This window comes from Mesoplodon mirus, assembly GCF_964341445.2.
Source record: "Mesoplodon mirus genome assembly, chromosome: 14".
Taxonomy (NCBI): Eukaryota; Metazoa; Chordata; class Mammalia; order Artiodactyla; family Ziphiidae; genus Mesoplodon; species Mesoplodon mirus.
In genome coordinates, this window is record NC_138990.1 from 69,229,122 (window position 1) to 69,254,961 (window position 25,840).

Here is a 25,840-nt window from a genome sequence, read left to right on the forward strand (position 1 = left end):
AAAAAAAAAAAAGTGCTAAGTACACTGAGCAACTCAACCATTCCTAAGTGGACATTCAAAAGTAAATTTGTGAGTAGTAATCAATTGGTTAGGAGTGGTCTACCTATATAACAACCCAGGTAGGTATACATGAGGTAGGCTATAAAGTTTATTATTTATATAGAACTGTTAGAAAAAAATTAATAAGCATATTCATAAGGCAAAGAAGAAAATAAAGTTAGGAAGTCTCCTGCCATTGAAGTGTTTTGGTCCCCAAAATCTAAAAGCAGTTTACTAATATCCTAATAACAAATTTGTATAAATGTTATCGATCAAAAAGTTATTATAAGAGATATGAAGAGACAAACGTGTTGAACTTGAATTTAAGATTTAATGAGTGGGATATGTGTATTAAAAGAAAAATCAATTCATGTTGAAAAAAACATATGATATTAAGATAACTTTAGGGACTTCCCTGGTGGTGCAGTGGATAAGACTCCGCGCTCCCAATGCAGGGGCCCAGGTTTGATCCCTGGTCAGGGAACTAGATCCCACATGCATACTGCGACTAAGAGTTCGCATGCCACAACTAAGGAGGCTGCCTGCCGCAACTAAGGAGCCCATGTGCTGCAACTAAGGGGCCCTTGAGCTGCAACTAAGGAGCCCACCTGCCACAACTAAGACCCAGTGCAACCAAATTAAATAAATAAATAAATAATTTTAAAAAGATAGCTTTATCGTGAGATGGTGTTTTCTACCTCCATAGCTGAAAGTGACAATCAGGGATCTTCACAATAATTACCTCTTAACATTTTGGTATCTCTTCAGAATCAATGTGTAAATTTCATTAGATAGTTATAGTGCATCTATATTTTAGAGATATTTAAAACCTACTATCTATAAAGTTATATGTCATGATAAGTAGGCATTCATAATTACCTTAGGGCATCAGCATTCCTTTCTTGTTGGCGTTTAAGTCCTTCTTTAATTTCTTCTGAGCTAAGCATTATCTGTTTGATAGAGGGGTTTTTTGATTGTTGAAGTAATTCTGCTATTCCGACACATGACTTTGGAATCTTATTAAAAAGAAAAGCCAGGGAGGAAAATGAAGTACTGAAATACCACGGATGAATCTTCACAACATTATGCTGAGTGACATAAGCCAGATACCAAAGGCCACAAACTGTATAATTCCATTTAGATGAAATGTCCATAATAGGCAAATTCACAGAGAAAAAAGGTAGATTAGTGGTTTCCAGGGGCTAGGGGTATGGGGGAATGAATGGGAAGCAATTATTATTGGGTACAGGTAAAGCAACTATACTCCAATAAAAACTAATTTAAAAAAATTATTGGGTACAGGTAAAGCAACTATACTCCAATAAGAACTAATTTTAAAAAATTATTGGGTACAGGGTTTCTTTTTCTGAGTAATTACAGTGTTCTAGAATTAGAGTAGTGATGGTTGTACAACCCTGAGAATATACTATTGTGAATATATATATATTCACAATAGTATATAACAGCACACAACTGTTGTGTTAAAAACGTGAATTTTTTGGTATGTGAATTACATGTCAATTTAAAAAAATTTTTTTAAAAGAAAGCATAATCTAACAACAGTTACAAATAGCAAGAGTATGTTTTGCAGAAAAGGAATACATTTAGAGCAGTGGTTTTTAAAACTGAGTATGGACGTCAAAAATAATCACTGCAGAAAAGAGGGGGATTCAACCACACTCACACCTCTTCTATCCATCCCCAATTCTGATGGGTGTGTAAATAGGCATTTGAAAATTCTTGAATGATGATCTGCTATCTCTCCCCATTTGAGCTCCATTGAACCTGATATTTACTTTTTCATTTGTCAAATCATCCAATTTTAATCTTCACTATAAATTATGGAACCCTGTGGTCAATCTTCTGTGACTTTGACTAGTAGAACTGACCTCCTAAAATATAACCAACTCTTTGAAAACTGAGGCCGCGGACATACAGGGGATAATGGTAAATGCAACAATGTAATAACACTTTGTGGCCTCTTGGTAGAAAACCACCTAGTTCTCTCCTGGCCATGCTCCATGCTTCCTACTCTACCCTGCCATCTATAGTAATGATCACTAAAGCACTAAAAGGAAACAGAATACAAATGCTTTAAAAAAAATTAGAATCAAACGCCAAGAATATGATTACTAAAAAAGACAAGAAAATAATAGCATTTTGACAAAGCAGTGTTTGCACTAAAATTTGAATTAAAAAAATGATTTTGCTTACTGTGAAGTCCAAGCCAATTGTTTCATATTGCCGATGAATCTTTTCTGCAAGATCATCAAACAGCCTCACTATTGATGGCTTTTCCAGGGACATTGCTTTGCTAAGCCCAGAAGAAACAATTGCTGGCCAAGTCTGTACAATACAGTCCCAATCATGAAGGTTTGCCAAGCATACTCCGCTGTGATTGCCAAGGAGACAATACAAGGCACCCTGCAGGAAAAAATGATCAATATGGGAAATAAGAGGCACTGTTTAGTTGTAGACAACTCACTCACATGTTGTTTTCAAATTTACTAAACACTGATTATTTAAATGCTTGGTACTGGTTATAAAATAGGTCCCCACATTCAATACGTTACTTTTAGAAACCTGAATTTGACACTTAAGTGCAATCCAGTAATATTTTCTCTAAGTCATTTAACAGAGGGTTAGCCCAAAGAACAGCTATTAATGAGGTAATATAGAAATGTGAAGATATTGCTTTTACGGGCATAGCTTCCATTCTAATTCTCTTCTACTACATTTATAAAGGCTGTGAAATGTGTCACTCTTAGCATTTTAGGGTGTAACATACAGAATAATTTTAAAAATTGTGGTTAAATCTGGTTGCCAAGTATTTCTCTAAGTATATAAAAACTAGGTTACTTAAAGTACTGTGTACTTTTTACTCATAGGAGCTCAATCAATCAGAATGATTCTGATGACAGTAGGTACCTCTTTATAAGGTACCCCATTTTAATGAAAAGAGCTATTGGTACCAACATTTTATTTCCTGAACATTCACCCAAACAATTCCAATCTGGCTTCCTAACCACCCTGGGCTCTAATCCTCTTTACAGTTCTTATAAGGTCACTGTAACTTCAATTTTACTGACTTAATAGACAGTTTCCAATTTTAAGCTTACTTGACTTGTCTGATTTTGTCCATTTAAACTGCTCTCCACAAGGTCGACAACATATCACCCAATGAGTTAGATCCTCTACAACATTCTTGAATTACACATCTGCCTTTGGGGTCAGCAATTCCATTACTGCGAAATTCTTTCAAGCTTTCTCTACGTTTGAAAAATTTCGTAGTAAAACAAAACAAAAAACCCTATACCTTGAACTGCTGTTGCGTGACATCTTGCCTATCAGGCCGTAAGAACTCCAAAACCAGGGGAATGATATCTCTGCAACAGAAGTTATATGCTCCCAAGGCAGCAAAAAATGTTTGCTGGGCCTTATTTCTGACCTAAAGAAAGAGATATTAACAGACGACTTTTATTAAATGGTAGACAAACGACAAAAAAATTTCTAAATGAATCATTAAAACAAAGCAGTGGTAATTTAAATGTTGTCGTAATAACAGAAAAATATACCAAAGCACATAACTTAACAAAAATGAGTAAATGATAATCTTTTTATCAGAAGGAAAGCAAATTACCACCAACCACATCCATGGTTTAAGTCACACTGGTTCAGGGACTTCCCTGGTGGCACAGTGGTTAAGAATCCTCCTGCCAATGCAGGGGACACGGGTTCGATCCCTGGTCCAGGAAGATGCCAAATGCCGCGGAGCAACTAAGCCCGTGCGCCGCAACTACTGAGCCCACGTGCCACAGCTACTGAAGCCTGCACATCTAGAGCCCATGCTCCACAACAAGAGCCACTGCAACGAGAAGCCCGCACATTCCAACAAAGAGTAGCCCCCACTCGCTGCAACTAGAGAAAGCCCGTGAGCAACAACAAAGACCCAACACAGCCAAAAATTTAAAAAAAAAAAAAAAAGTTACACTGGTTCAAATATCCTTTTGATAAAGGAAAGACTGAATGGAACTGATATGCATTTGTTCAGTAACATAATCAGCAGACTATTAAACTTTTTATTCTGAGTTACTCTTAATGAGAAGGGGCAGATTTTCTCTGTGTCTACACAAGGACAATCAAAGACTTTCCAAAACACAGAACAACTTAACCTTTTCAATGAAAGCCTTAAGTATAGGCCACATATTTTTAACCCAAGCAAAAGATTCAGTATAAATTTATAATCCATGAACTAGTTAAATAGTAATGAATAACTGATTATAGTAAAAGCAATACACTGTACATATTTCAAACTTTTTAAAACAATACTTTAGGCAAAATCTCTGGGTTAGATTGCTTTCCTAATTTACACTATTTTATAAAGACAGAATCATTGGCTGTACATGAATCTCTTTACTTTTCCCAGTTCTCTGTGTTTAGAGATAAATTTTTGGTCTTATGCTAGCTGAAAGGAGGGACCCCACAATTCACATGGTATCAGCTTCCTGAACTCAAGCAGAATGCCTAGGAAGAATTATATGGCCTTCACAGACAGGCCTTCATAATGTGATTTAATTTAAGTGGCATCAACATTACACTAGCACTATCTACCAACGTTAGTAATATATTTTTTTTTTAATTTGAGAAGCAATTACGAACAGCAAAAATAAACATTATTTTAAAGAGAAAAGCAAGATTAGTTTGAATATATTTGTCATTTAAAATGTAAATTTTCTTTGCCAATAAATTATTTAAATTCCCTTGTTAAAATGGGGATACTTTAGATTGCGTGTTACAAAATGGGTGAGAGGGGGCATGCCCAGACTGTTTGGACTAGCCTTACCTGACTGTATGAACTTGTAGATAAACGAAGAAGATCTCTAATCATATCCTGATGTATCTTTTTGTATTCACAACCCTCAACAGTTAGTGTTCGTAGCTACAAAAAAAAAAAAAAAAAAAGTGTAAATCAAATCTCAAAGTTTTTTACTAAAAGTTCATTTAATTATGAAGTAACACCAATAATTAAATATTTATCTGAAAAACTGTCATTTAAAAAAGTCACTGTGGGGAGTGCCCTGGTGGCTAGTGGTTAAGATTCCGGGCTTTCACTGCTGTGGCCTGGGTTTAATCCCTGGTTGGGGAACTGAGATCCCGCAAGCCATGCAGCACAGCAGGACAAAAAAAAGGCATCATGATTTTTAAAAGCTATTTACCTCATGCTGCAACATTACTCTGTCAATCAATAGCGCTCTGATGTGTTGCTTTTTCCCATGGAGCTGAAAAACAGTAGCAAACACTTCAACATTTTCCCTAAATGACTTCAACGATGGTTCCCCTGAATCCCTTAACAAAAAATTAGTGCAGAGAAGGTACAGGATGAGCTGGTGGGTACTGAAACTATTTCATTTATTCTAAAATCATCAGACTTTTATTCAGTCAAATACTAAAAATAAAAAAAACAGCCCACAAAGAAAATTGCTTTACTCTATTACATTTATAAACAGCCTTTCTGGGTAGTTGTGTATGTTTACTACACAATATAACATTTTTTATTTTTGTAAAAATTATCTTTTAAGCTCTCCCCCACCCGCAATGTTCTACCCAGTCACTAAAGGCAGATGTCTGGAACTCAGACTGTTCCTCTTTCACACCTGTATCTCATTAGTCATCGAGTCCCCACAATACCATCTTTTTTTTAAAACACCTTATCTCCACCCCAATGCCAGTGACTGGATTCAGGCTGTGCTTTCCCATCTGAACTATTATAATAGTTTAACTAAAGCCTCCCGGCTTCCAGTCTCAATCACCTACTGCTTATTGTTCACAGCGGCAGCAGAGCTTTTCAAAATTCACTGAATTGAATAATGATCTTTCCAACATTTACATCAGATCTACTTAAGAACTTCTAATGACTCCCCCGTTGCTGAATGTAAAACTGAAGCATTTTCTTGGGACAAAACTAGAAATGACCTAGTTTACCTCCTGCCGCTCTTCCCTACAAACACTGTTTGCTAAAGCATGCCATGTTTGTACATCTCCCTGCCCTGTCACATGCCATTCCCTTTGTCTAAAATATGTAGCACCCTGTGCCTAAGCAATGAACTCATATAACCTTTCAGACTCAATTTCAACAAAAGTTTCCTATAGAAGAACACTGCTATGAACATCAAATGGCTGACTTAAGTATTCTTTCTTCCAGGCTCCCAGGGAAGCTTGTATTGACTTCTCTTGGAGAACAAATATAACATAAGATTACATAAAATGCAATGCTTTAAAGTCATGCCTGTGGACAATTCCAATTTTTAACTCCTTCAGTTTCTTACACGGTAAGAAAGCTGTTGCCAAGTTATCAGACTTGAAATTGCCATTCAGAGTCCAGAGACTATCATGGAAATTAACAGAAGAGTTTGTCTCAGGGAAGTACATTTTTTCTAGGATCCTTTTGATTATACCATCATATAATATTTGAAAATCTACTATTTTTACTTATAGGGAACTTCCTCTGTATGCCAAACAATTGCTACATCAGGTGGTTATATCAATGTTATACACCTTTAAAAAAAATCCAGTTTTAGGTGAAAATACTGACCCGATTTTCCATTGATTTCTTTACTAGGTTAAAACTTTTCCAACGAGAGTCAAATTCATGCTTGTGAGATCCTTGGAATTGCAAAAGGTCTCCAGTAATCTGCGTCAAAGAATTTCAAATTTTATATTTATGAATCGTCACGTCAAACCCGGTCATATTAACAATTATGCAACTGTTAAATGACAACTGTACCTTTATGATAAGAAACAAGGACTTGGTATCATCTTCTGAATTATTAAGTATGTGGTCTATAATAGGAGGAAAAGAATTTTGGTTAAAATATTTTAAATTACTATAGGACTCCTGATATACTACTTAAGGAGGAAAAGCAAAAAACAAAAAACAAACGAACCAAAAAAAACCCACTGCCTGATATTCTCACCATTTAGAATTTTTAAATGGTTAAGTAAAAGCACACATGCTATAAAATAGAATTTCTAAATATTTATTAATAAACATTAAATACATATATGTACTTACTAAGAAGTTTCCTTATGACCCTAGCAATTGTTTCTCGGTGGTTCTCTCTGGATAGATCTATTTTTTAAAAAATGAGAGAAAGCATTTTACACACTGAATGCTGACCAGAGCTTTGAAGTTTATATCAACAGTTATGTCAAGAAGAGATAACATATCCAGGAAAAAAACAAATGGGTCTCTATATGGGAAAAGAATCTAAAAAAGAGTGGAGATATGTTTATATGTATAACAGATTCACTTTGCTGTATACCCGAAACTCACACAACATTGTAAATCAACTATACCCCCAATAAAAATTAAAACAAAACAAACAAACAAAGAAAAACCAAATGGGTCTATCTTTACCATAGTTGGTTAGTAGCTTGGCATGATACAGAGTAACTTTTAAAACCTTCACATCTATAAGAACCTGCTTACAAAACTTTATTAGGCAGGCAAGGAGGAGGGAGATAAAACTATCTTTGCCAATGTTTCATAGGCTCTATCCTCTAATTAGAGGCCATAAATGCATAGGATTCTCTAATTAGTTGTGGGAACCCAAATCAAACAAACAAACAAACTACACCTAACTAATTAATGTATGCAATGAACTCCAATGTTAATCCAGCAATAAGTGTGCTAAATTTCTATTAATGTTAGATTCAGAACATTAAATTAACACAAAATGTTTTATATAAGTATTTATATAAAATTTAACTCACTATGATAGAAAGATACTATAAAGATAGTTAGAATATGTAAGGGTTTACATCAAGTATAATACAACAGTTCTATAACAATTCTAACCATAAATGAGCATTACAATATATGCAAAGTCTGCCTTTGCACATAGAAAGCATCTATCTTTTACTGACTATTCTTTATATAATAATTACCCACTTTCTCCAGAAAAAGCAAAGATAATATTAAGTAATTAATATTCACTTTATATATAAAAAAGAGACTAGAAAAACCGTAACTACAAAATTATCCCATTTTAACCCTTGTACAGTAACTGATGAAAACAGTCCATACAGATTTACTCAGATTAGGATTCACATACCATATTCAAGTCCAGTATACAACTTTGTCTCTTCCAAGGACACCATACTTGGTACCCTGTATAAAAACAAGAATGCTTGTATTTATTAATAATCCCAATAAGGAGGCTTAAAGGGAAAAGTGTCATTGCTAGAATGTTTAAATGATGATCTTTAACAAACACAGATCTCTCATCTTCAGTACTTCAATTCTTTACTCTAGTTTTCTGAAGATTAATGCTCTATCTGTTTCAGTAAGGACAGTATTATTCATCTTTAAAAAAATGTTAATTAAATGTAACAACTTTAGTGGGGGGTAAATTCACTGCCCAAATAAACATAACACTGATATTCAATACTCAAATGTAAAAGCTTAAATCTAATGTTAAACATTTATACAAGGAAAAGTCAGCTTTACAATGTTATAACAAAGGTTAAAACTAGACACCAAAAAATCACCATCAAATTTTACTGTAGAATATACAGCAGACACGCTTCTTTAGATAATCATTACCCTTCCTCTTAAAACCAGCTAAACTGATCTCTCCTGACATCTGCAGTAAAATGCCACTACTTTTGAAGATGTTCAGATGTAAAAATACTACATTAAAAGTCATTTTTTAGGTATGTATGGACAGATTCTGCTGGGGAATATGAACCTTTATATCTGAAATCTAAATCTTCTTTAATGAAAAATAAATAGACTTTATTTCAAAATATGAGATTCAATTCAACAACTTTTTATAAACAAAGCGATAATACTTTCTAAGAAAAGGAAGACAGGCACAAATGCCAAGGAAACATGGGGTAAGCGTATCCTATACAAGGCTAATCAGTAATAGAAATTTTATAATCATTGCTCATAATTCATGACCTACACAACAGTTGTAATGAAGAAAACACTATTTTGAAATCAACATACCCCTCCCCCGTGCTGTATTTTTTTTAAGTTGAATTAATTAAGTTACCTCTCCCCTAATATTTGGTTGTTATGAATTCTGGGATTTATCTAAATGGGTAATAACATTAAGATGACTAAAATGCCAGTTATTTAACTATGTTCCTTGCCATAATGTGGATGGCAACAGTACTGTCCCAAGTTTCAAAACCAAGCCTACAGAATATAAACAAAGAATGGTAATATTTCATAATGTAAAATGCTAATTTGCTTTTCAGAGAATTTCAAGAATTTCAAATTCAAATTCTTCTTAAAATCTGGTTTTCATTCCATAAAGTTTCAACTTTTGGCAACAGCTTGCAAACTTGAACATTCTGTAAAATTATGTATGATTGAAAAATATATATGTATCCAGAATCTAGTCATTAAAAAATAAAATCAGATTCTTTCACAATGAATTTCACGGGAAGTCCAACATCTTTACTGAAATTAGATTTGACCAAGAAAGAGAAAAGGCTGTGCTCACATAGTAACAAGCGTTAGGCCTAAGACTGTTACCCACCCCCTTCCGCCTTCCCTGGTAAAGCATGGGGAAGTACTGGGTCACAAGCTATCACATGAGAGTACATGTCTCCTCACTGCTGCTATAAACATAAGTTGTTTCCTAAAGTAGGAATACAACTGTACCTCACCCAGTCCATACCTAGTACCACACAATACTGAACCAAGCATGCATTTTAATTATTGTCACAAAATTACACTTAACAAATGACATTTTAAAAAACAATCACTATAGTAAGCTATCCTGAAAATTTTTTTTACTATATCAAACAAACCAACAAGCAAACAAAAGGCTATCAGTTGGGAATTTGAAATGTTTTTATGTGCCTTTCTGACTCTAATAACACCAATTACACTATAACTACATTTAATAACAAGTCTCATCTAAGAACCATGATGCTAATTCTAAAAATCCATGTGTCACTCTGAATTGTTTCCCTATCAGAAAAGTTGATGAAGTACTATCACTTATTACAATTATTTAGAAACATATCAACCTGTGTGGGATTTTAAAATATTAAGTAATAGATTTAAATTAAAATGGCTTAGGCTTTTACTTTTAAAACCTGAAGTAAAACACATCTTACACATCTCAAGAGTATAGAAGGCATCTGTTTAGACATATAGTTCAGCTTTACTTTATTTGTTCTTATCCATCTCAAGTTTCTTTTATGCTTATTTATCTAAGATTCAGCTTTAATTGATCTCTTCTTATCTAACAAATTAATTAAACTCTGATTGTATTGACACCTTTTACATCAAATGCTTCTCAGCGAGTATAAATACATATTTATACTAAATATTTCTTCTGATCTTTAGAAGAATAATTTTCTAAAAGAAATGTCTATCCATTACCCAAGTAAGACTTTATGATTGTAACTCTTTGTGGTCACATTTTAAGTCTATGTGTGCTGGGCTGTACTCTCTGATACTTAAATCTGCTCTTGTAACTTTTAGTTATGTACAGAATCTTAGCTGAGTAGACTTAAAGTGCTATCAACAATTATAGATCTGCATTCTGATTAAACACTATAGTAGCAATATATACAATTTAAATCAAATACCATCACTCCCCCACCCCGAATGAAATTCATTCTACTCATCACTGGTTCATTTTACAAACAGTAATATAAAAATAAAAGTATGACAAATAATTTCAACACAACATATTACAAATAATACCATGTATACAATAATAATCAAGTTAAATCAGGTTCATAGCAACTACATAGGACCACCAAGCCACCTAATTTATAACAAAATGTGTTTAATATCTGTACCACTTTAAAAAAAAACCAAAAAACTTGTAAGTTTTCTACATCTACGCTATTTGTACCACTAGATGGCAATCTTCATTAGATTTGATTAGAGTAGAACGATGAAAATAATCACTGGTGGGAAAGAAAGGATGGTGAAAAAGGAAGAAATGACCAGTAACATAAAAACAAAATATACAATACAAATCAAATATGCAAATGAAGGCTAGGTGAACTGTCATGGAACAACTGCAAACAATAATTCTCCCTTTCTGTAAGTGGAAGAACAACCTACCCTGCTCCAAATCCCTCCCCTCCCAAATGAAAACAAACATAAAAGGTATAAAAACCAAGCCACTAACAGATTTTTTTTCCCTCAAGGTAACAAGTGTTTCACAACAGACAACTGGCCTATTTCTGTGTTCTGTTATCCAGTTCAATCCTGGGCATAAACAATAGCTATAAACACAAATGAAAGGCTGGCTCTGACTCTACCATGTGAACAAAAGGTTGCCAAGTAAAGAGAATCTTACATACCGCTAGGTTTAAAATTAACTCGGAGCATAAGAACTATTTCCATGTCTGACACACAAGTTTTTTAAAAAATCAATGAAAACAGTCAGAAGGTGAAATAAGGAGAAAACAGGGTTACTCACCGTGGAGTAGTAACTGTTTCCTTTTCTGTGTGCAGCTCCCCCAGCAGAGCTGGGTAGTTTCCTGGAGGTGCCAAGAGAGGTTAGCTAGCCCTGCCCCTCATCGCATAACAACACATCCTTTCACATATTCATGAAATGGTCTCAACTCTTAGACCTTAAGTATGAATTTTTTTTTTTTTGAGTGAAAAGTTAGTAAAAGCTGAGCTCCTAAGAATGATTTAACTAAGAATGACTTAACAGATCTATCGGAGGAAAGGGGGCACAAAGTAAAGAAGAAATATTTGAGATGAAAAATGATGACTCCTCTACCTTGAGTAACCCTGTTTTTATAGATGTTAGTTTTTTGCATCCTGTGATAGCTGGTTAGACCTAAAAGATTCTAAAGAAATGGACTGCAAAAGGAGAAATTAATGACAATTTGAGGATTAAAGGCAAGTGTCCAAAATTCCTACATGACCCTGGAAAGACATAATCCAACTTCCACATCTATAAAGGAAGAACTATGAGTATAAATTATAGCACAAATGTTTCTATGAAATCATTAACTAAAGGTTCCAAGAGCAAAATAGAGAGGTTTAAGATTAATTCAGTAACCTTGGTATCTGACAACTGTTAAATTTCAAACTGAACTAAACTAAAAAAATTTACCCAATTAAGGGTATATTAAACCCTCAAGGGACCTTATTTCATCCATCCTTTGAAAGTGTAAAATTTATAATATGTACAAGATACTTAGTAACCTTATGTTGCTAAAGGCCAAAAAGTACAATGTAGATACCATTAGGTATATAATTTACTTTATACTTAGGACAATCAACTCATCTCATCTAAGCTTATTATTTTTTGTCAGTCTCTAATCACATAGCATAGAAAATTGTTTTTCACATGTGGTAGCCATTTCCCTGAACAATGGGATCCCATATACTCTATTAGCAATTAAGATTTTCTTACAGGAAAACTCAGAACTGAAATAAGCTTCTGGTTTTTTACTGCTGCAATCTGCCAGAAGACTAATACTACTAATACATGCACAAGGCAAACTTAATAATAAGTGATTCGACAAAAAATAATTAAAGCAGCTAGAATATTTTCCCTAATTGAGATTTATATAAGAAAAATGTAAGTTTAAATTTAAAAAAAGAATTGAGCTGCTAGGTGCTTCCAAAAACTGGTCTGGTGTTTCAGAAAATGCATAATGTCCCACAATACCACAGCCAAACACCACCAGATATCTTAGGCATTACACTAAAGCATTGGTCACCATTATGCGTCTCCTTTTCTCCCCAACTTGGCACATTTTACTCTATATCTCCTTTGGAATAACTCATGTCCAAAATAAAAGAGTTCTTTTCATCTTCTAGTTTCAAATTGACCTGCTACTGATAATCTCCAAGAATTATGCTACAGATCTTTCTTCAAACTAGGCAGTATGATTCACTATCACAGAACAATGGCACCATCAATTGAAATTATTTGATTAGTTCTTTCAAATCAATTTACACTTAGAAGATTTTAATAATTATTGACCTATATTAGAATAAGCATTTTAGGAATTTAAAAGGCTAACTTTATTTTATTTTACTTTAGTGAAAACTAACTTACTATCTGCAAAAAAAAAGTCGTAATGTTATATAAAGTCAATGTAAAAAGTCACACATTGCCAAAATAAATTAGAATTTCAGGTGAAGGTGATACCAGTTAGAAATTGGTTTTTAAAAAAAGGATTCTGTTAAGAGCTAATTAAAAGCCCAGGGAAGACTTTACAAACTCTCTCTTTTGACAATTCAAAGGCAAAGGGATGCTCATTCATCTCTAACTGTACTTTGTATAATCATTACACTGAGTAGGTGTACGTAACTATAAAGAATCCTAAAAATGTGTACTGTTCAGTGATTAAAATGATTGAAGTTTTCCTCGTTGTATATTTTATTTCATTATGTACTATTAAATATAAAAGAAAATATATTTTATAATTAAAATATATAAACACATTTATATTAAACATAATTTTGTATTACTTCATTAGGTTTTATTATGTCAAATTTTCATTAAGTGAAAATTCTAAACACAACACTTTTAAATCTAAATCATCTTTCCTTTTCAACTTTTCTGAAAAAAAACCTATAAGGGGATATTCTTTTCAATTTTATAGCTTATAATGTATAGTAAAATGGGCTAACAATCTGCTTAATTATCTTTTGTGGCATTAATAAGGTTTTAATAATATGGTATTGTTTTCCTTATTGAAAATGCATTTCATTATATACATATCTAACTGGCTTTATAATAACCAAATATATACGGAACATTTGTCCTAATGCACATTTATTTCAAAGGATAAAGACTTTGCTTCAATTCACTATGATAGTGCACATGGCTCCATGCTGAAATGAACTGCAACGGAAACCTCTAAGCCTCCTGAGTGTATCGTAATCATCACTCAATACTAAAATAATCTAGTTATATACACAGAAGATAAATGCTTTTGCTCTTAGATAAATTATTGGATTAAAGGACCACATTTCAACACGTTCAAGCAGAACTAAGTTTACTGATATAATCGATTTGTTATGTATGAAATAGCTTTTTGGCATGCTGTAAGAGTTAAGTTCTTACTAATTACATACTGTTAAAGATCATTAGGAAAATCAAAACCATTTCTGCAGGTCTCTCATTTTAAAATATTGTTTAATATCTCTCTTGACAAAAATGAATTTTGGTAAAATTGCTCTTATATCAAACTATAAAACTGATGAAAAACAAAAGTTCTTTAAAAGAATTCAGTAAATTCCTAGACAAACTTAAAACAGATTTCCTTACCTGAGACGACCCTACTTCTCCCTCTTAAATCTAATGAGTAATCTAAAAAGTTCAATGCCTAGAAACAGTTTTTAGATAAGTGAAATAAGTGGGAATTATGAAAATGTACAACCCCAAACAACTGATTATGCAGAATATGGAAAGACAAGCAAGCCACATGTTAAAACCATTCCTGGAAACATTTTAAGATTTTTGTTGCAAAATCAACAAATAATTCTCCCCTTCTGCTTTTTTGAGGGGGCAAGGGTTCCTTACTCATTTTTGTGTGATTTTCATTAACTTATTCAGCAATGAGATGTTGGTGTTCAGAGAAAATGATCTAACATGGTATACTGAAACTAGCATCTATGTACTTGATAAGTGAGCTAAAGTTATATACGGCTGATTTCATTTAAACTCAATTTTTTTCAACTTAAATGGTAACACTGACAATGGACTAAATCAAGACATTCATTTGAAATAATAATACTCTGAAAAGCACTTAAATTTGTAAAAGCAACTTGGTGGATCTCAAAAGTTCAAGATCATAATGAATAACATAGAACAAATTTTTATTAAAAAACACCCCAGGTTTTTTGCTAGAAAATCCTTACCATTGATTGCAGACCAAAAAAAAAGGTGTTTTCCTTTCTTTTTTTTAAAGAATTTATCTTAATTAACTCAGTAAGCTAACAGATGAACTTAATATCTCTAAGTTGATATTTTAAAACTGATTAGCATTGAAAGTTATTCTATGCTGGCACCATATGAAAAATCTGAATAAAGCCCTAAAATTTATAGATCTAAACTGTGCCTCAGGTGTTTTTGGCCTAACAATGACAAAAAGGTTAAAGTGATACAGAAACAACACCAATAACAAAACCAGTGACTCATTTTGTGACTAAGTCTTAAAATATATGCCAAATGGCAAAACAGCAAAATATGTAAAGTAGTTATTTTTACTTACAAGTTAGTAACTGGCTCTCCTTTCAATGGAGGTAGGAGGTTTCCTGAGCCAATTAAACAGTTGTGTACTATAGTCAGACTCTGTAGAACATCATCTCTAGAAAAAATAAAAAGCATTTTCATATTTGAGAAGACTCCAAATCCCTATTTAAGAAAAAGCCTTGTAGAGTTTAAGGTGAAGTAAAAAACTTTATCAAGTGGGAATATACAAAATTAAGGCATAGAAATGTTTTCAGTTTACCCTCTTAATAGTACAAGGTAATTAAACAGATATTTACTGATAATATTTGCCCTGCTTACATTTAAACAGGCTCTAAATAATCACAAGTAACAACAACTGACTGCCCTTTGTGAAGCAATTCTGAATTTAATTCCCTATTTACCCAAAGATCACAACCACTAACAAAAAGGGAAAACGGTATTACAGAAGATTCTCCACTATAGTCCGTCTTTTAAAATGCACTAGCTAGGGACTTCCCTGGCGGTCCAGTGGTCAGGATGCAGCACTTTCACTGCCAAGGGCCCAGATTCAATCCCTGGTTGGGGAACTAAGATCCCACCAGCCATGCAGCATGGTCAAAAGAAAAAAAAAAAAGACTAGCTAAACATTTACTCCAAAAAGCAGTTCAGAGCACCACATAGCCAACGTAAGTCAATCATACTTCTTCCTCCTCCAAGCCCATTCCTACTGGATTTGCTTATCAGAATTTCCTGTTATTTGACACATAGTAATTTTCTTACTATGATTTTAGGAACTTTCAAAGATTCAAACTATAAAAGTCTAGTGGTCTCAAATAATTGTTTTGTGCTAAAGCTCTTTGGGGGAGAAACAATATCTTAGAGATATTTCTCTAAGTAATATTAATATCAATAGTATGAATTACTAAAAAGAAACAAGCCAATAAAATCTAAGGCGAATCTAGAAAAACAGGCATTTCCTTACAAAGGGGGCATATTTACACACACTTCCCAAAAGACGCACAAGTGACACTGCTAAATAGAAGGCACTAAAAACAAACTAGAAAAAAACTCTGAGTTTTTCTATTTGTTTAAATATTATGACAAAATTTCTGTTATTAAACTATAAAATGGTTTTTTATTATATGGTTTTATATTATAGTAATGTGATTAGAAAACCATTTAAATGTATTAAATGGTTTTCTGACCACATTTATGGCAGACATTCAAAACACACATTGAAAATGAATACATCAGGGATCTCCCTGGTGGTGCAGTCTTTAAGAATCCACCTGCGGGCTTCCCTGGTGGCGCAGTGGTTGAGAGTCCGCCTGCCGATGCAGGGGACACGGGTTCGTGCCCCAGTCCGGGAAGATCCCACATGCCGCGGAGCGGCTGGGCCCGTGAGCCATGGCTGCTGAGCCTGCGCGTCCGGAGCCTGTGCTTCGCAACGGGAGAGACCACAACAATGAGAGGCCCACATACCGCAAAAAAAAAAAAAAAAAAAGAATCCACCTGCCAATGCAGGGGAGATGGGTTCGAGCCCTGGTCCAGGAAGATCCCACATGCCGGGGAGCAACTAAGCCCGTGTGCCACAACTACTGAGCCTGCACTCCAGAGCCCATGAGCCACTACGGAAGCCCGTGTGCCTACAGCCCGTGCTCCGCCAACAAGAGAAGCCACTGCAGTGAGAAGCCCGTGAACTGCAACTAGAGAAAGCCCACGTTCAGCAACGAAGACCCAACACAGCCAAAAATAAATTAATTTAAGAAAAAAAGAAAATGAATACATCGGATATGCCATCGAGAGAGGGAGGGGCACAAAAAGAATTTTTTAGTCTACAACCATATAACACTAACTGATTATAAAAGAAAACTAACCTAGACATTTCAAGTTCTCCATCCCCACAACGCTGGAGTTTGATGAGCTCAGGCTGAAGAAAAGAGTCCAACAGATAGAAGGCAAAAGCCACTTCTTCAGAAGAAGGAACATGCCACTGGATCCCCAAATTCCACAAGTCCCCTGGTTTACCCCAGTCCTAGAAAATAGCATTTAATTAGCAAGTTGAGAAGTTGGAAAAAAAACCATACAAACATATTTTAAAAGGCTTAAAAGAAACTGTATAGGTAATCCAAACCTAAGGCAGCAAGTGCACAAAAAAAAGGTATGAAGACACCATAGGAGTCTTTTATTATCACTCCTGAAAAAGGTCTCCCTGAAGAGCCACTCAAATATGAGTTTACTGTAAGAGTAACAGTAAGTTTATGTAAGGTTATTGCATTCCACCCCCAAATTATATGGAAATATGGAGGTTAAATATCGCATTACAAAGTCATTTCACATACAAACAGAAAAGAAGAAAACTAGAGCTAGATGAGAGCTACATCACACTTTCCAAGTTTAAAACATTCCAATAATAGTTTTAGTAATCTATGTTAAAAATAAAGAAGTGACACCTTAATACACAACAAGGAAAAAACCCGCACTTTGAATCCGTTAGAAAAATAACCCAATATATCCTGGAATCCTAAATTATTGAAAATGCTTGCCTTGATAGGAAAGTATTCAGAAGGAGGCTTGTCAAAGCCGCCTGGCACACTGCAGTATTCTGTAGGGTAGATAAGTGTAGTAGAACGAAGAAGGTGATGCAAAAGGTTACAAGACAGAGTGTAACCCTGCTTACAGGTTAAATGTAGGGTTCTTTGGAGAATCTTTACAAGGTGCTCCCTATAAAGAAGCAACTTCTTCCCATCCACTCGAGTAATCTAAAAAGAAAACAGTTAAAGATATTTTGGTTAAAAGATCAAGAATCAACAATTAAAGTTAACTATGTTTGGCCATTAAAGTAGTCTAAAATAGTAATAGTGTTTCTTAAAATGACTTTAATTCATTTTAGGATTATCATTTTAATTATATTCTAACAATGAATTCTTTCTTAAGATCAAAACACATTTTCTGAGTTTAGGCTCTGAAGTGCCATAGTAACATCCTTTTCAAGAGACTATCTCCTTAAAGAGACAAAACTTACTTAAATGGATTTCTCTGTTCTTTGGTTTCGGAACTAACCCCTATAGGAAACTGAAGTTTGACTGATGCCAAATTTAGCATGGGGTGGGGGGAAGATGCCAAATCTGATACACTTTTCAGTCAGAGTTACCCACAGTAGAATTAATCAGTAAAAAGTCAGGTAGAGCATTGACCACGAAGTAGTCAACAGTTACCATACTCCTTTTATAATAAGAAAATGAGATTATCTGACTTTTTGTAGTCCCATAAAGACATTTTTCAAACTTATGACTTAACATGTTTTAAAGTTAATTTTTCAAAACAGAATAAATCCTCAGAGCAAGTCAACATTTTCACAGAAATATTTTCTTATTCCAAAGATTTACAATACCTCAGACAAAAGTTGAAGATTCCATAGTAACTCCTTATCTAGCTCTTCTTCATTTAATACATCATCATCTAAAAATAGCAAAATAGTATCAGAGGGAAAAAAAAACAAATATCCAACTAAATGCATCATTTAAAAGTATTTATATTTAATATTTCTAATAGCCGAGAAAAGTCTCTTTTAGGACGTTTTCTTTCTTTCTTCGTTAAGCTGGACTTGCTCCAGAGGAGGTGGAAGCTCAATTTTCAAGAAAATAAACACACCAACCACGACGCCTGCCCCTACACATCTCACAAAATAACAGATATTATAGCAACAGCTGAATGCTTCTTGTATGTATGAAAACATTAATGTAATAGAGTAAAATTTCTAAGCTACCTGTCAACCTGGATGATACCTTGTTTTGAGCAATTTTACCCCAAACTGTAAAATTAAAATACTGCATAGCTTAGAGAATCTGTTTCCATCAACAGAGTTGTACAAACCAAGAAAAAAATTTGCTAGAGTTACAAATACAGGATAATAACCTTAAGACTTACTCATTGTAAGCTGAGTTATAACACTGCAGCAGTGGGGAACAAATAGCTTCAAAGATTCCTCCGGGCAGCACTGAAAACATATTTGTATAAATAAGTTCTTTTGAAAGGCACAAGTATTGAATAGTCACAAAGTATACACTAGCTCTATTTTCAGTGGCAAATAAGGGCTATAAGCAGCTACTGAAAGAAACGTGTATTTTAAGAATGACAAGCATGTCTAAAATAATTAACCACATAAAACTCGTGGCTATTGATTCATTAATTCATCAGTTCAGAAAACCCCAACTCACCTTCACTGCAGCACGGCACATGTCTGCTACCATGCGGCCTGCAACTCTTGTTTCAAATATATGTGAAATAGAAAAATTAAAAACCTTCTGAAGGGCCACCTATTAAAAAATAACATAACAAATGAAAATGTCTAACCAGCACGTTTAAGAAAATTAAACATCTTCTGAAACACCAAAGAAAATGATACTTAGACTATACTCAAAATAACCAAGTAGGAAAAATTTAACCATCTGAATACATAAAGATTTGCTTAATAATACTACATTCAGGTCTACGAATAACCTTTGCACAAAACCCTAATGTGAAAAAAACATTTGCGGCACAAGATTTTATTTGCTGCAGAAATGCTAAGCACAAAACCAGAGTTGCTGGAAGCAAATGCAATTTAATTATCTTGTTGGCCAATCCAATATAACAGAGGGAATTTGGGGTAATATCTAATATTTACAGTTTGTCATTCTGACAACTACAAACTATATTTTTCTCTCCTCTAAAAGACTTGAAGCATTCTATTTAATTTTACAATCAAGTCACAGAATTTTAATTTAATTTCTGAATTAAAGAATTAGCTCTAGACATGGATTGACAATGCTGCAAATGATAACTCCTTTCAAAAGATTTTGATTAAATAAGAGATTATGTTAATTTCTTTATACTAACATAATCTTAGTAAATATTTCATGCAGGTGTAAGGCAGTTTAGCTTTTAACCAGGATAAACACTGAACAATGATAATCTCAGATAGAGAAAGAAGAAACAGAAATGGAAAGAGAGTAGTGGAATAGAAAATATGAAATAAAGACCATATTGTATATAATAGGTATCGAGTAATACTGAAGAAGTGAATGTTCACAGAATGCCTTATGAGGACAAACTATTTCTCATTCATCATAGTTAGCCAGATTTTTATGTTTAGGATTTAATTTCTATTATGTGATGGCATAAACAATTTTCAAAACTTTTCTCCCAAGTAGTATTTTACTGTAAACTTTAAACATACAGTCAATTCTTGTTATTTGCAGTAGTTATGCTCTATAAAATCACTGTGGGCACTGAATTAGCAAATACTGAACCACAATTCTTAGAGGAAATACAGGATTAAGTTCCCATAAACCTCTGGTTACATTTTCATCAACTGATAGATATATAGATATATAATTTTGTTTATGTGTGGTTCTCTTTGAAGACATTTTAATATACATTGTTGATTCATGAACCTTGAACTCATAGCCAAAAGCACTGTAAGTCATTTCTGAACGAAGCTTACCTAAAACATGTTAATATTTTCTACCATAGGCCCATCACAACTATCTTTTGCTTAGAACACTAGACAGTGAGTGCATCAGCATTACCCTTGGGGGCCATTTTAAAAAGCAAAATCACCAAAAAGCACAAAAATATGAAAGATCTGGCATTAAATAGATGAAAAAAGGACACTTATTTACATTACAGTATGAGAGCTAAACCAAGATGGCAGAGTGCCACCTTATTCGATTTCAGTTGTAAACACGCACAACTCAAAATTTTTGCCACTTTCAAAAGTTTGCACAAAAGCACTGCGAGTACCAATTTTGGGGTTACAAATAAATTTTACCAAGTACACTATGTTGAATTTGCAAATACAGAATCTGCAAATAATGAAGATCAACTGTGTATCTTCTCCAAATTTTATTTTATTATTATTTTTTCTGGCCTCGCCACGCCATGAGGCACGCAGGATCTTAGTTCCCCACCAGGGATTGAACTCGTGCCTCCTGCAGTGGAAGTGCAGAGTCCTAATTACTGGACCGCCAGAGAATTCCCCATCTTTTTCAAATTTTAGTATGGAAAGAAAGGATAAGCTGGCATGATATGCATACAAAGTAACCTGAAGTTCAATTTTTAAAACATCAAATAAAACTACAAGTTGGAATTTAATTCTTTGCAGCAATGCACTCTTACCATAAATATTTCTTTGGAACATTGTGTGAGGATTGTACTAAACGTAGAAGACAGACCTAATTCGACCAAACTCTCCAAGTGAGTCATTTTCTCAGTTTCTGTCTCTTCTCTTGTTTGCTCCAATGTGCTACTTTCTATAAGTCCGAAGCATCTAAATAACCCAAAGAAAGTAAAATTTTAGCAACTAAAAACTGGCTTAACATTTTTTGTTGTTGATTAGATAAATCTATTGTCATGACTATGCAAGTGATAGCTACTTAATTTGTACATGGATCACAAACCAACTGTCCTTTTGTAACTTGAGAAGAAGCACCAGCCTTGCACAGTACTGGGTTGGCCAAAAAGTGCCTTTGGTTTTTAAGTAAAAATAAAAGACACATTTTTCATTTTCACCAAGAACTTTACTGAACAACGTATTCACCCTTTTGTTCCACTACCTGCTGCCATTTTTCAGGCAACTTCATAATTCCGTCCTCCCAAAACTTTTTATCTTTTGCAGCAAAGAACTGTTCCAGATGCCTTTTACAGTCTTCCAGGGAATTGAAATTTTTTTCCACGAAGAGAATTTTGTAAAGACCGAAATAAATGGAAATCCAAAGGTACTATGCCTGGTGAATACAGCAGATGAATCAAGACTTCTCAGCCAGGGACTTCCCTGGTGGTCCAGTGACTAAGACTCTGTGCTCCCAATGCAGGGAGCCCAGGTTCAATCCCTGGTCAGGGAACTAGATCCCACATGCCACAACTAAGAGTTAGCATGCAGCAACTAAGAGTTCACAGGCCGCAACTAAAGATCCTGCATGGCACAACTAAGATCACGCACGCCACAACTAAGACCCAGTGCAGCCAAATAAATAAATAAATAAATATATATATATATAAAAAGAACTTCCCAGCCAAGCTGTAACCGTTTTTTTGTTCGTTGGTTTATTTTTTTATTTTTGGCTGCATTGGGTCTTTGTTGCTGCGTGCGGGCTTTCTCTAGTTGTGGCGAGCAGGGGTTACTCTTCATTGCGGTGCGCGGGCTTCTCATTGCGGTGGCTTCTCTTGTTAAGGAGCACGGGCTCCAGATACATGGGCTTCAGGAGTTGTGACCCGCGGGCTCTAGAGCTCAGGCTCAGCAGTTGTGGTGCACGGGCTTAGCTGCTCTGTGGCATGTGGGATCCTCCTGGACCAGGGCTCGAACCCATGTCCCCTGCATTGGCAGGTGGATTCTTAATCACTGTGCCACCAGGGAAGTCCCTGAACAGTTTTTGCCTGGTCATCAAAGAAACATGAAGTCTTGCGTTATCCTGATGGAAGATTATGCATTTTCCTTTGACTATTTCTGGACACTTTTTGTCGAGTGCTGCTTTCAGTTGGTCTAATTGGGAGCAGTACTTGTTGGAATTAATCATTTGGTTTTCTGGAAGGAGCTCATAATAGAGGACTCCCTTCCAATCCCACCATATACACAACATCACCTTCTCTGGATGAAGACCGGCCTTTGGAGTGGTTGGTGGTGGTTCATTTCGCTTGTCCCACAATCTCTTTCGTTCCACGTTATTGTACAATATCCACTTTTCATCATCCATCACAATTTGTTTTAAAAGTGGAACGTTTTCATTACATTTAAGTAGAGAATCACATGTGGAAATATGGTCAAGAAGATTTTTTTCGCTTAACTTATGTGGAACCCAAACATCAAAGTGATGAACACAACCGAGCTAATGCAAATGATTTTCAACACTTGATTTGGATATTTTGAGTATGTCGGCTGTCTCCCGCATGGTATAACATTGACTGTTCTCAATTAATGTCTCAATTTCACTGCTATCAACTTCAACTGGTCTACCCAACGGTGGAGCACTGTCCAGTGAGAAATCTCCAACATGAAACTTCGCAAACCACTTTTTTTCAAAAATTTTTTAAAATTGGAGTATAATTGCTTTACAATGTTTTGTTAGTTTCTGCTTACAATGAAGTGAATCAGCTATTATATCCCCATATCCCCTCCCTCTTGGACCTCCCCCCCACCCCACATCCCACCCATCTAGGTCGTCACAGAGCACCAAGCTGAGCTCAGCATGTTCCCACTAGCTATCTATTTTCCTGTGGTAATGTATATATGTCAATCCTAATCTCCCAATTCGTCCCACCCTCCCCTTCCTGCCCTGTGTCCACCTGTTCGTTCTCTACATCTGCGTCTCTATTCCTGCCCTGCAAATAAGTTCATCTGTACCATTTTTCTAGATTTCACATATATGCATTAATATACAATATTTGTTTTCCTCTTTCTGGCTTACTTCACTCTAGACTCTAGGTCCATCCACATCTCTACAAATGACCCAATTTCGTTCCTTTTTATGGCTGAGTAATATTCCATTGTATATATGTGCCACATCTTCTTTATCCATTCATCTGTCATTGGACATTTAGGTTGTTTCCACGTCCTAGCTATTGCAAATAGTGCTGCAATGAACACTGGGGAACACGTGTCCCTTTGAATTATAGTTTTCTCAGGGTACATGCCCAGTGGTGGGATTTCTGGGTCATAAGGTAGTTCTATTTTTAGTTTTTTAAGGAACCTCCCTACTGCTCTCCACAGTGGCTGTAACAATTTACATTCCCACCAACAGTGCAAGAGGGTTCCACTTTCTCCACATCCTCTCCAGCATTTATTGTTTGATGATGGCCATTCTGACTGGTGTGAGGTGATACCTCATTGTAGTTTTGATTTGCATTCCTCTAATAATTAGAGATGTTGAGCTTCCTTTCATGTGCCCCTTGGCCATCTGTATGTCCTCCTTGGAGAGGTGTCTATTTAGGTCTTCCACCCATTTTCTGATTGGGTTGTAACTGTTTTTTTGATATTGAGCTCCATGAGCTGTTTGTATATTTTGGAGATTAATCCTTTGTCTGTTCCTTCGTTTGCAAAGATTTTCTCCCATTCTGAGGGCTGTCTTTTTGTCTTTGCAAACTACTTTTGACATGTTCGATCAGTCACAGCACCTTCTCCATACACTGCACAAATCTTTTTTTTGCATTTCAGTTGCGTTTTTACCTTTCTTGAAATAATAAAGCATAATATGCCAAAAATGTTGCTTTTTTCTTCCACCTTCAATATTAAAATGGCTACACAAAAATTCACCAATTTTTAGGGGCCTCCCTGGTGGCGCAGTGGTTGAGAGTCCGCCTGCCGATGCAGGGGATACGGGTTCGTGCCCCGGTCTGGGAGGATCCCATATGCCGCGGAGCGGCTGGGCCCGTGAGCCATGGCCGCTGGGCCTGCGCATCCGGAGCCTGTGCTCCGCAACGGGGGAGGCCACAACAGTGAGAGGCCCGCATACCGCAAAAAAAAAAAAAAAAAAAAAAAAAAAATTCACCAATTTTTGATAAGTCTTTTTCTAAATGCACCCCAATATGACAGCTGTCGCATACAATCTAACAAAATTGTTTCAGATGAAGTTAAAGACAACTAAGTACTACTAGAGCCATCTTATGGAAAAAAACAAATGAACCTTTTGGCCAACCCAATAATTAAATACAGGTTGCAATGCAGAACGAGGCTAAAGTTGCTGGGACAGGACATCACTATTTTTGAATGTCAGATAAAGGAGATATCTGGGGTACTTGCTCACCTGTCCATAAACTGTAAGACGAAATCCTCAAATTCAGCTGTGGCAGAACAAAGTTCTCGCTCCACCTGTAGCATGTCAACGTGGAGAAAATTTTAAAATAGTCTTTGATTTTTTTCTCTGAACAAAACTCAATTATAGTCTACAAAATGTCTCTAACACTGCATTATTACATTGAGCGCTGTGAGAAACAGCACCATAATCCCGTATCAATTTAGAATAACTCATCTACTTTCCAGGACCCAAAATAAGAAGTAATTAACATATTTTGTAAGGGCCCAAAACAGAAACCAGGCAGCCATTCTTTAAAAAATTAATAACAGGGCTTCCCTGGTGGCGCAGTGGTTGAGAGTCCGCCTGCCGATGCAGGGGGCGCGGGTTCGTGCCCCGGTCCGGGAAGATCCCACATGCCATGGAGCGGCTGGGCCCGTGAGCCATGGCCGCTGAGCCTGCGCTCCGCAACGGGAGAGGCCACAACAGTGAGACGCCCGCGTACCACAAAAAAAAATCAATAACAGTTTTCAAACTGCTGGTATATGTGTAAAGGATTATCTCTCACTACTTAAACATCTGAATGCCAAAAGTCAGGTAGTAAAATACTTGTAGTAAAGAAAATTGTTCTAAAAAAAACCCAGACAGTAATGAAGAAAATTTCTCTTCATTAGATGCCAATCCCCTTAACAGATTTATTCCTAACATAAGATGGAAAAACAAAATGCCACCACCTTTGCTTAACAAAACATTAAAAAGTGACAAAACACTGAAATACACCTTTACAGGTCGCTTGTTTACTAAAATAGCCTATTTTTGACCACCCCCTTTGGTGGGTGCCTG

General features: G+C 35.3%; 1 protein-coding gene across 1 annotated transcript in view; it reads right to left on the bottom strand.

The window, feature by feature from the left end:
- Positions 1-25,840, bottom strand: part of PSME4 (proteasome activator subunit 4) — a 95,619-nt gene that overhangs the window by 21,116 nt on the left and 48,663 nt on the right. The window contains exons 13-29 of the mRNA XM_082643142.1: positions 25,010-25,074; positions 21,390-21,540; positions 19,448-19,546; positions 19,158-19,227; positions 18,622-18,689; positions 17,774-17,989; positions 17,105-17,262; positions 15,268-15,363; positions 8,154-8,209; positions 7,112-7,168; positions 6,824-6,879; positions 6,632-6,730; positions 5,256-5,318; positions 4,883-4,978; positions 3,356-3,487; positions 2,254-2,463; positions 919-1,055 (exon numbers count right to left, since the gene is read on the bottom strand). Of these exons, the coding sequence (XP_082499268.1) occupies positions 919-1,055; positions 2,254-2,463; positions 3,356-3,487; positions 4,883-4,978; positions 5,256-5,318; positions 6,632-6,730; positions 6,824-6,879; positions 7,112-7,168; positions 8,154-8,209; positions 15,268-15,363; positions 17,105-17,262; positions 17,774-17,989; positions 18,622-18,689; positions 19,158-19,227; positions 19,448-19,546; positions 21,390-21,540; positions 25,010-25,074 (1,829 nt within the window). The remainder of the gene's footprint in view (positions 1-918; positions 1,056-2,253; positions 2,464-3,355; positions 3,488-4,882; positions 4,979-5,255; positions 5,319-6,631; positions 6,731-6,823; positions 6,880-7,111; positions 7,169-8,153; positions 8,210-15,267; positions 15,364-17,104; positions 17,263-17,773; positions 17,990-18,621; positions 18,690-19,157; positions 19,228-19,447; positions 19,547-21,389; positions 21,541-25,009; positions 25,075-25,840) is intronic.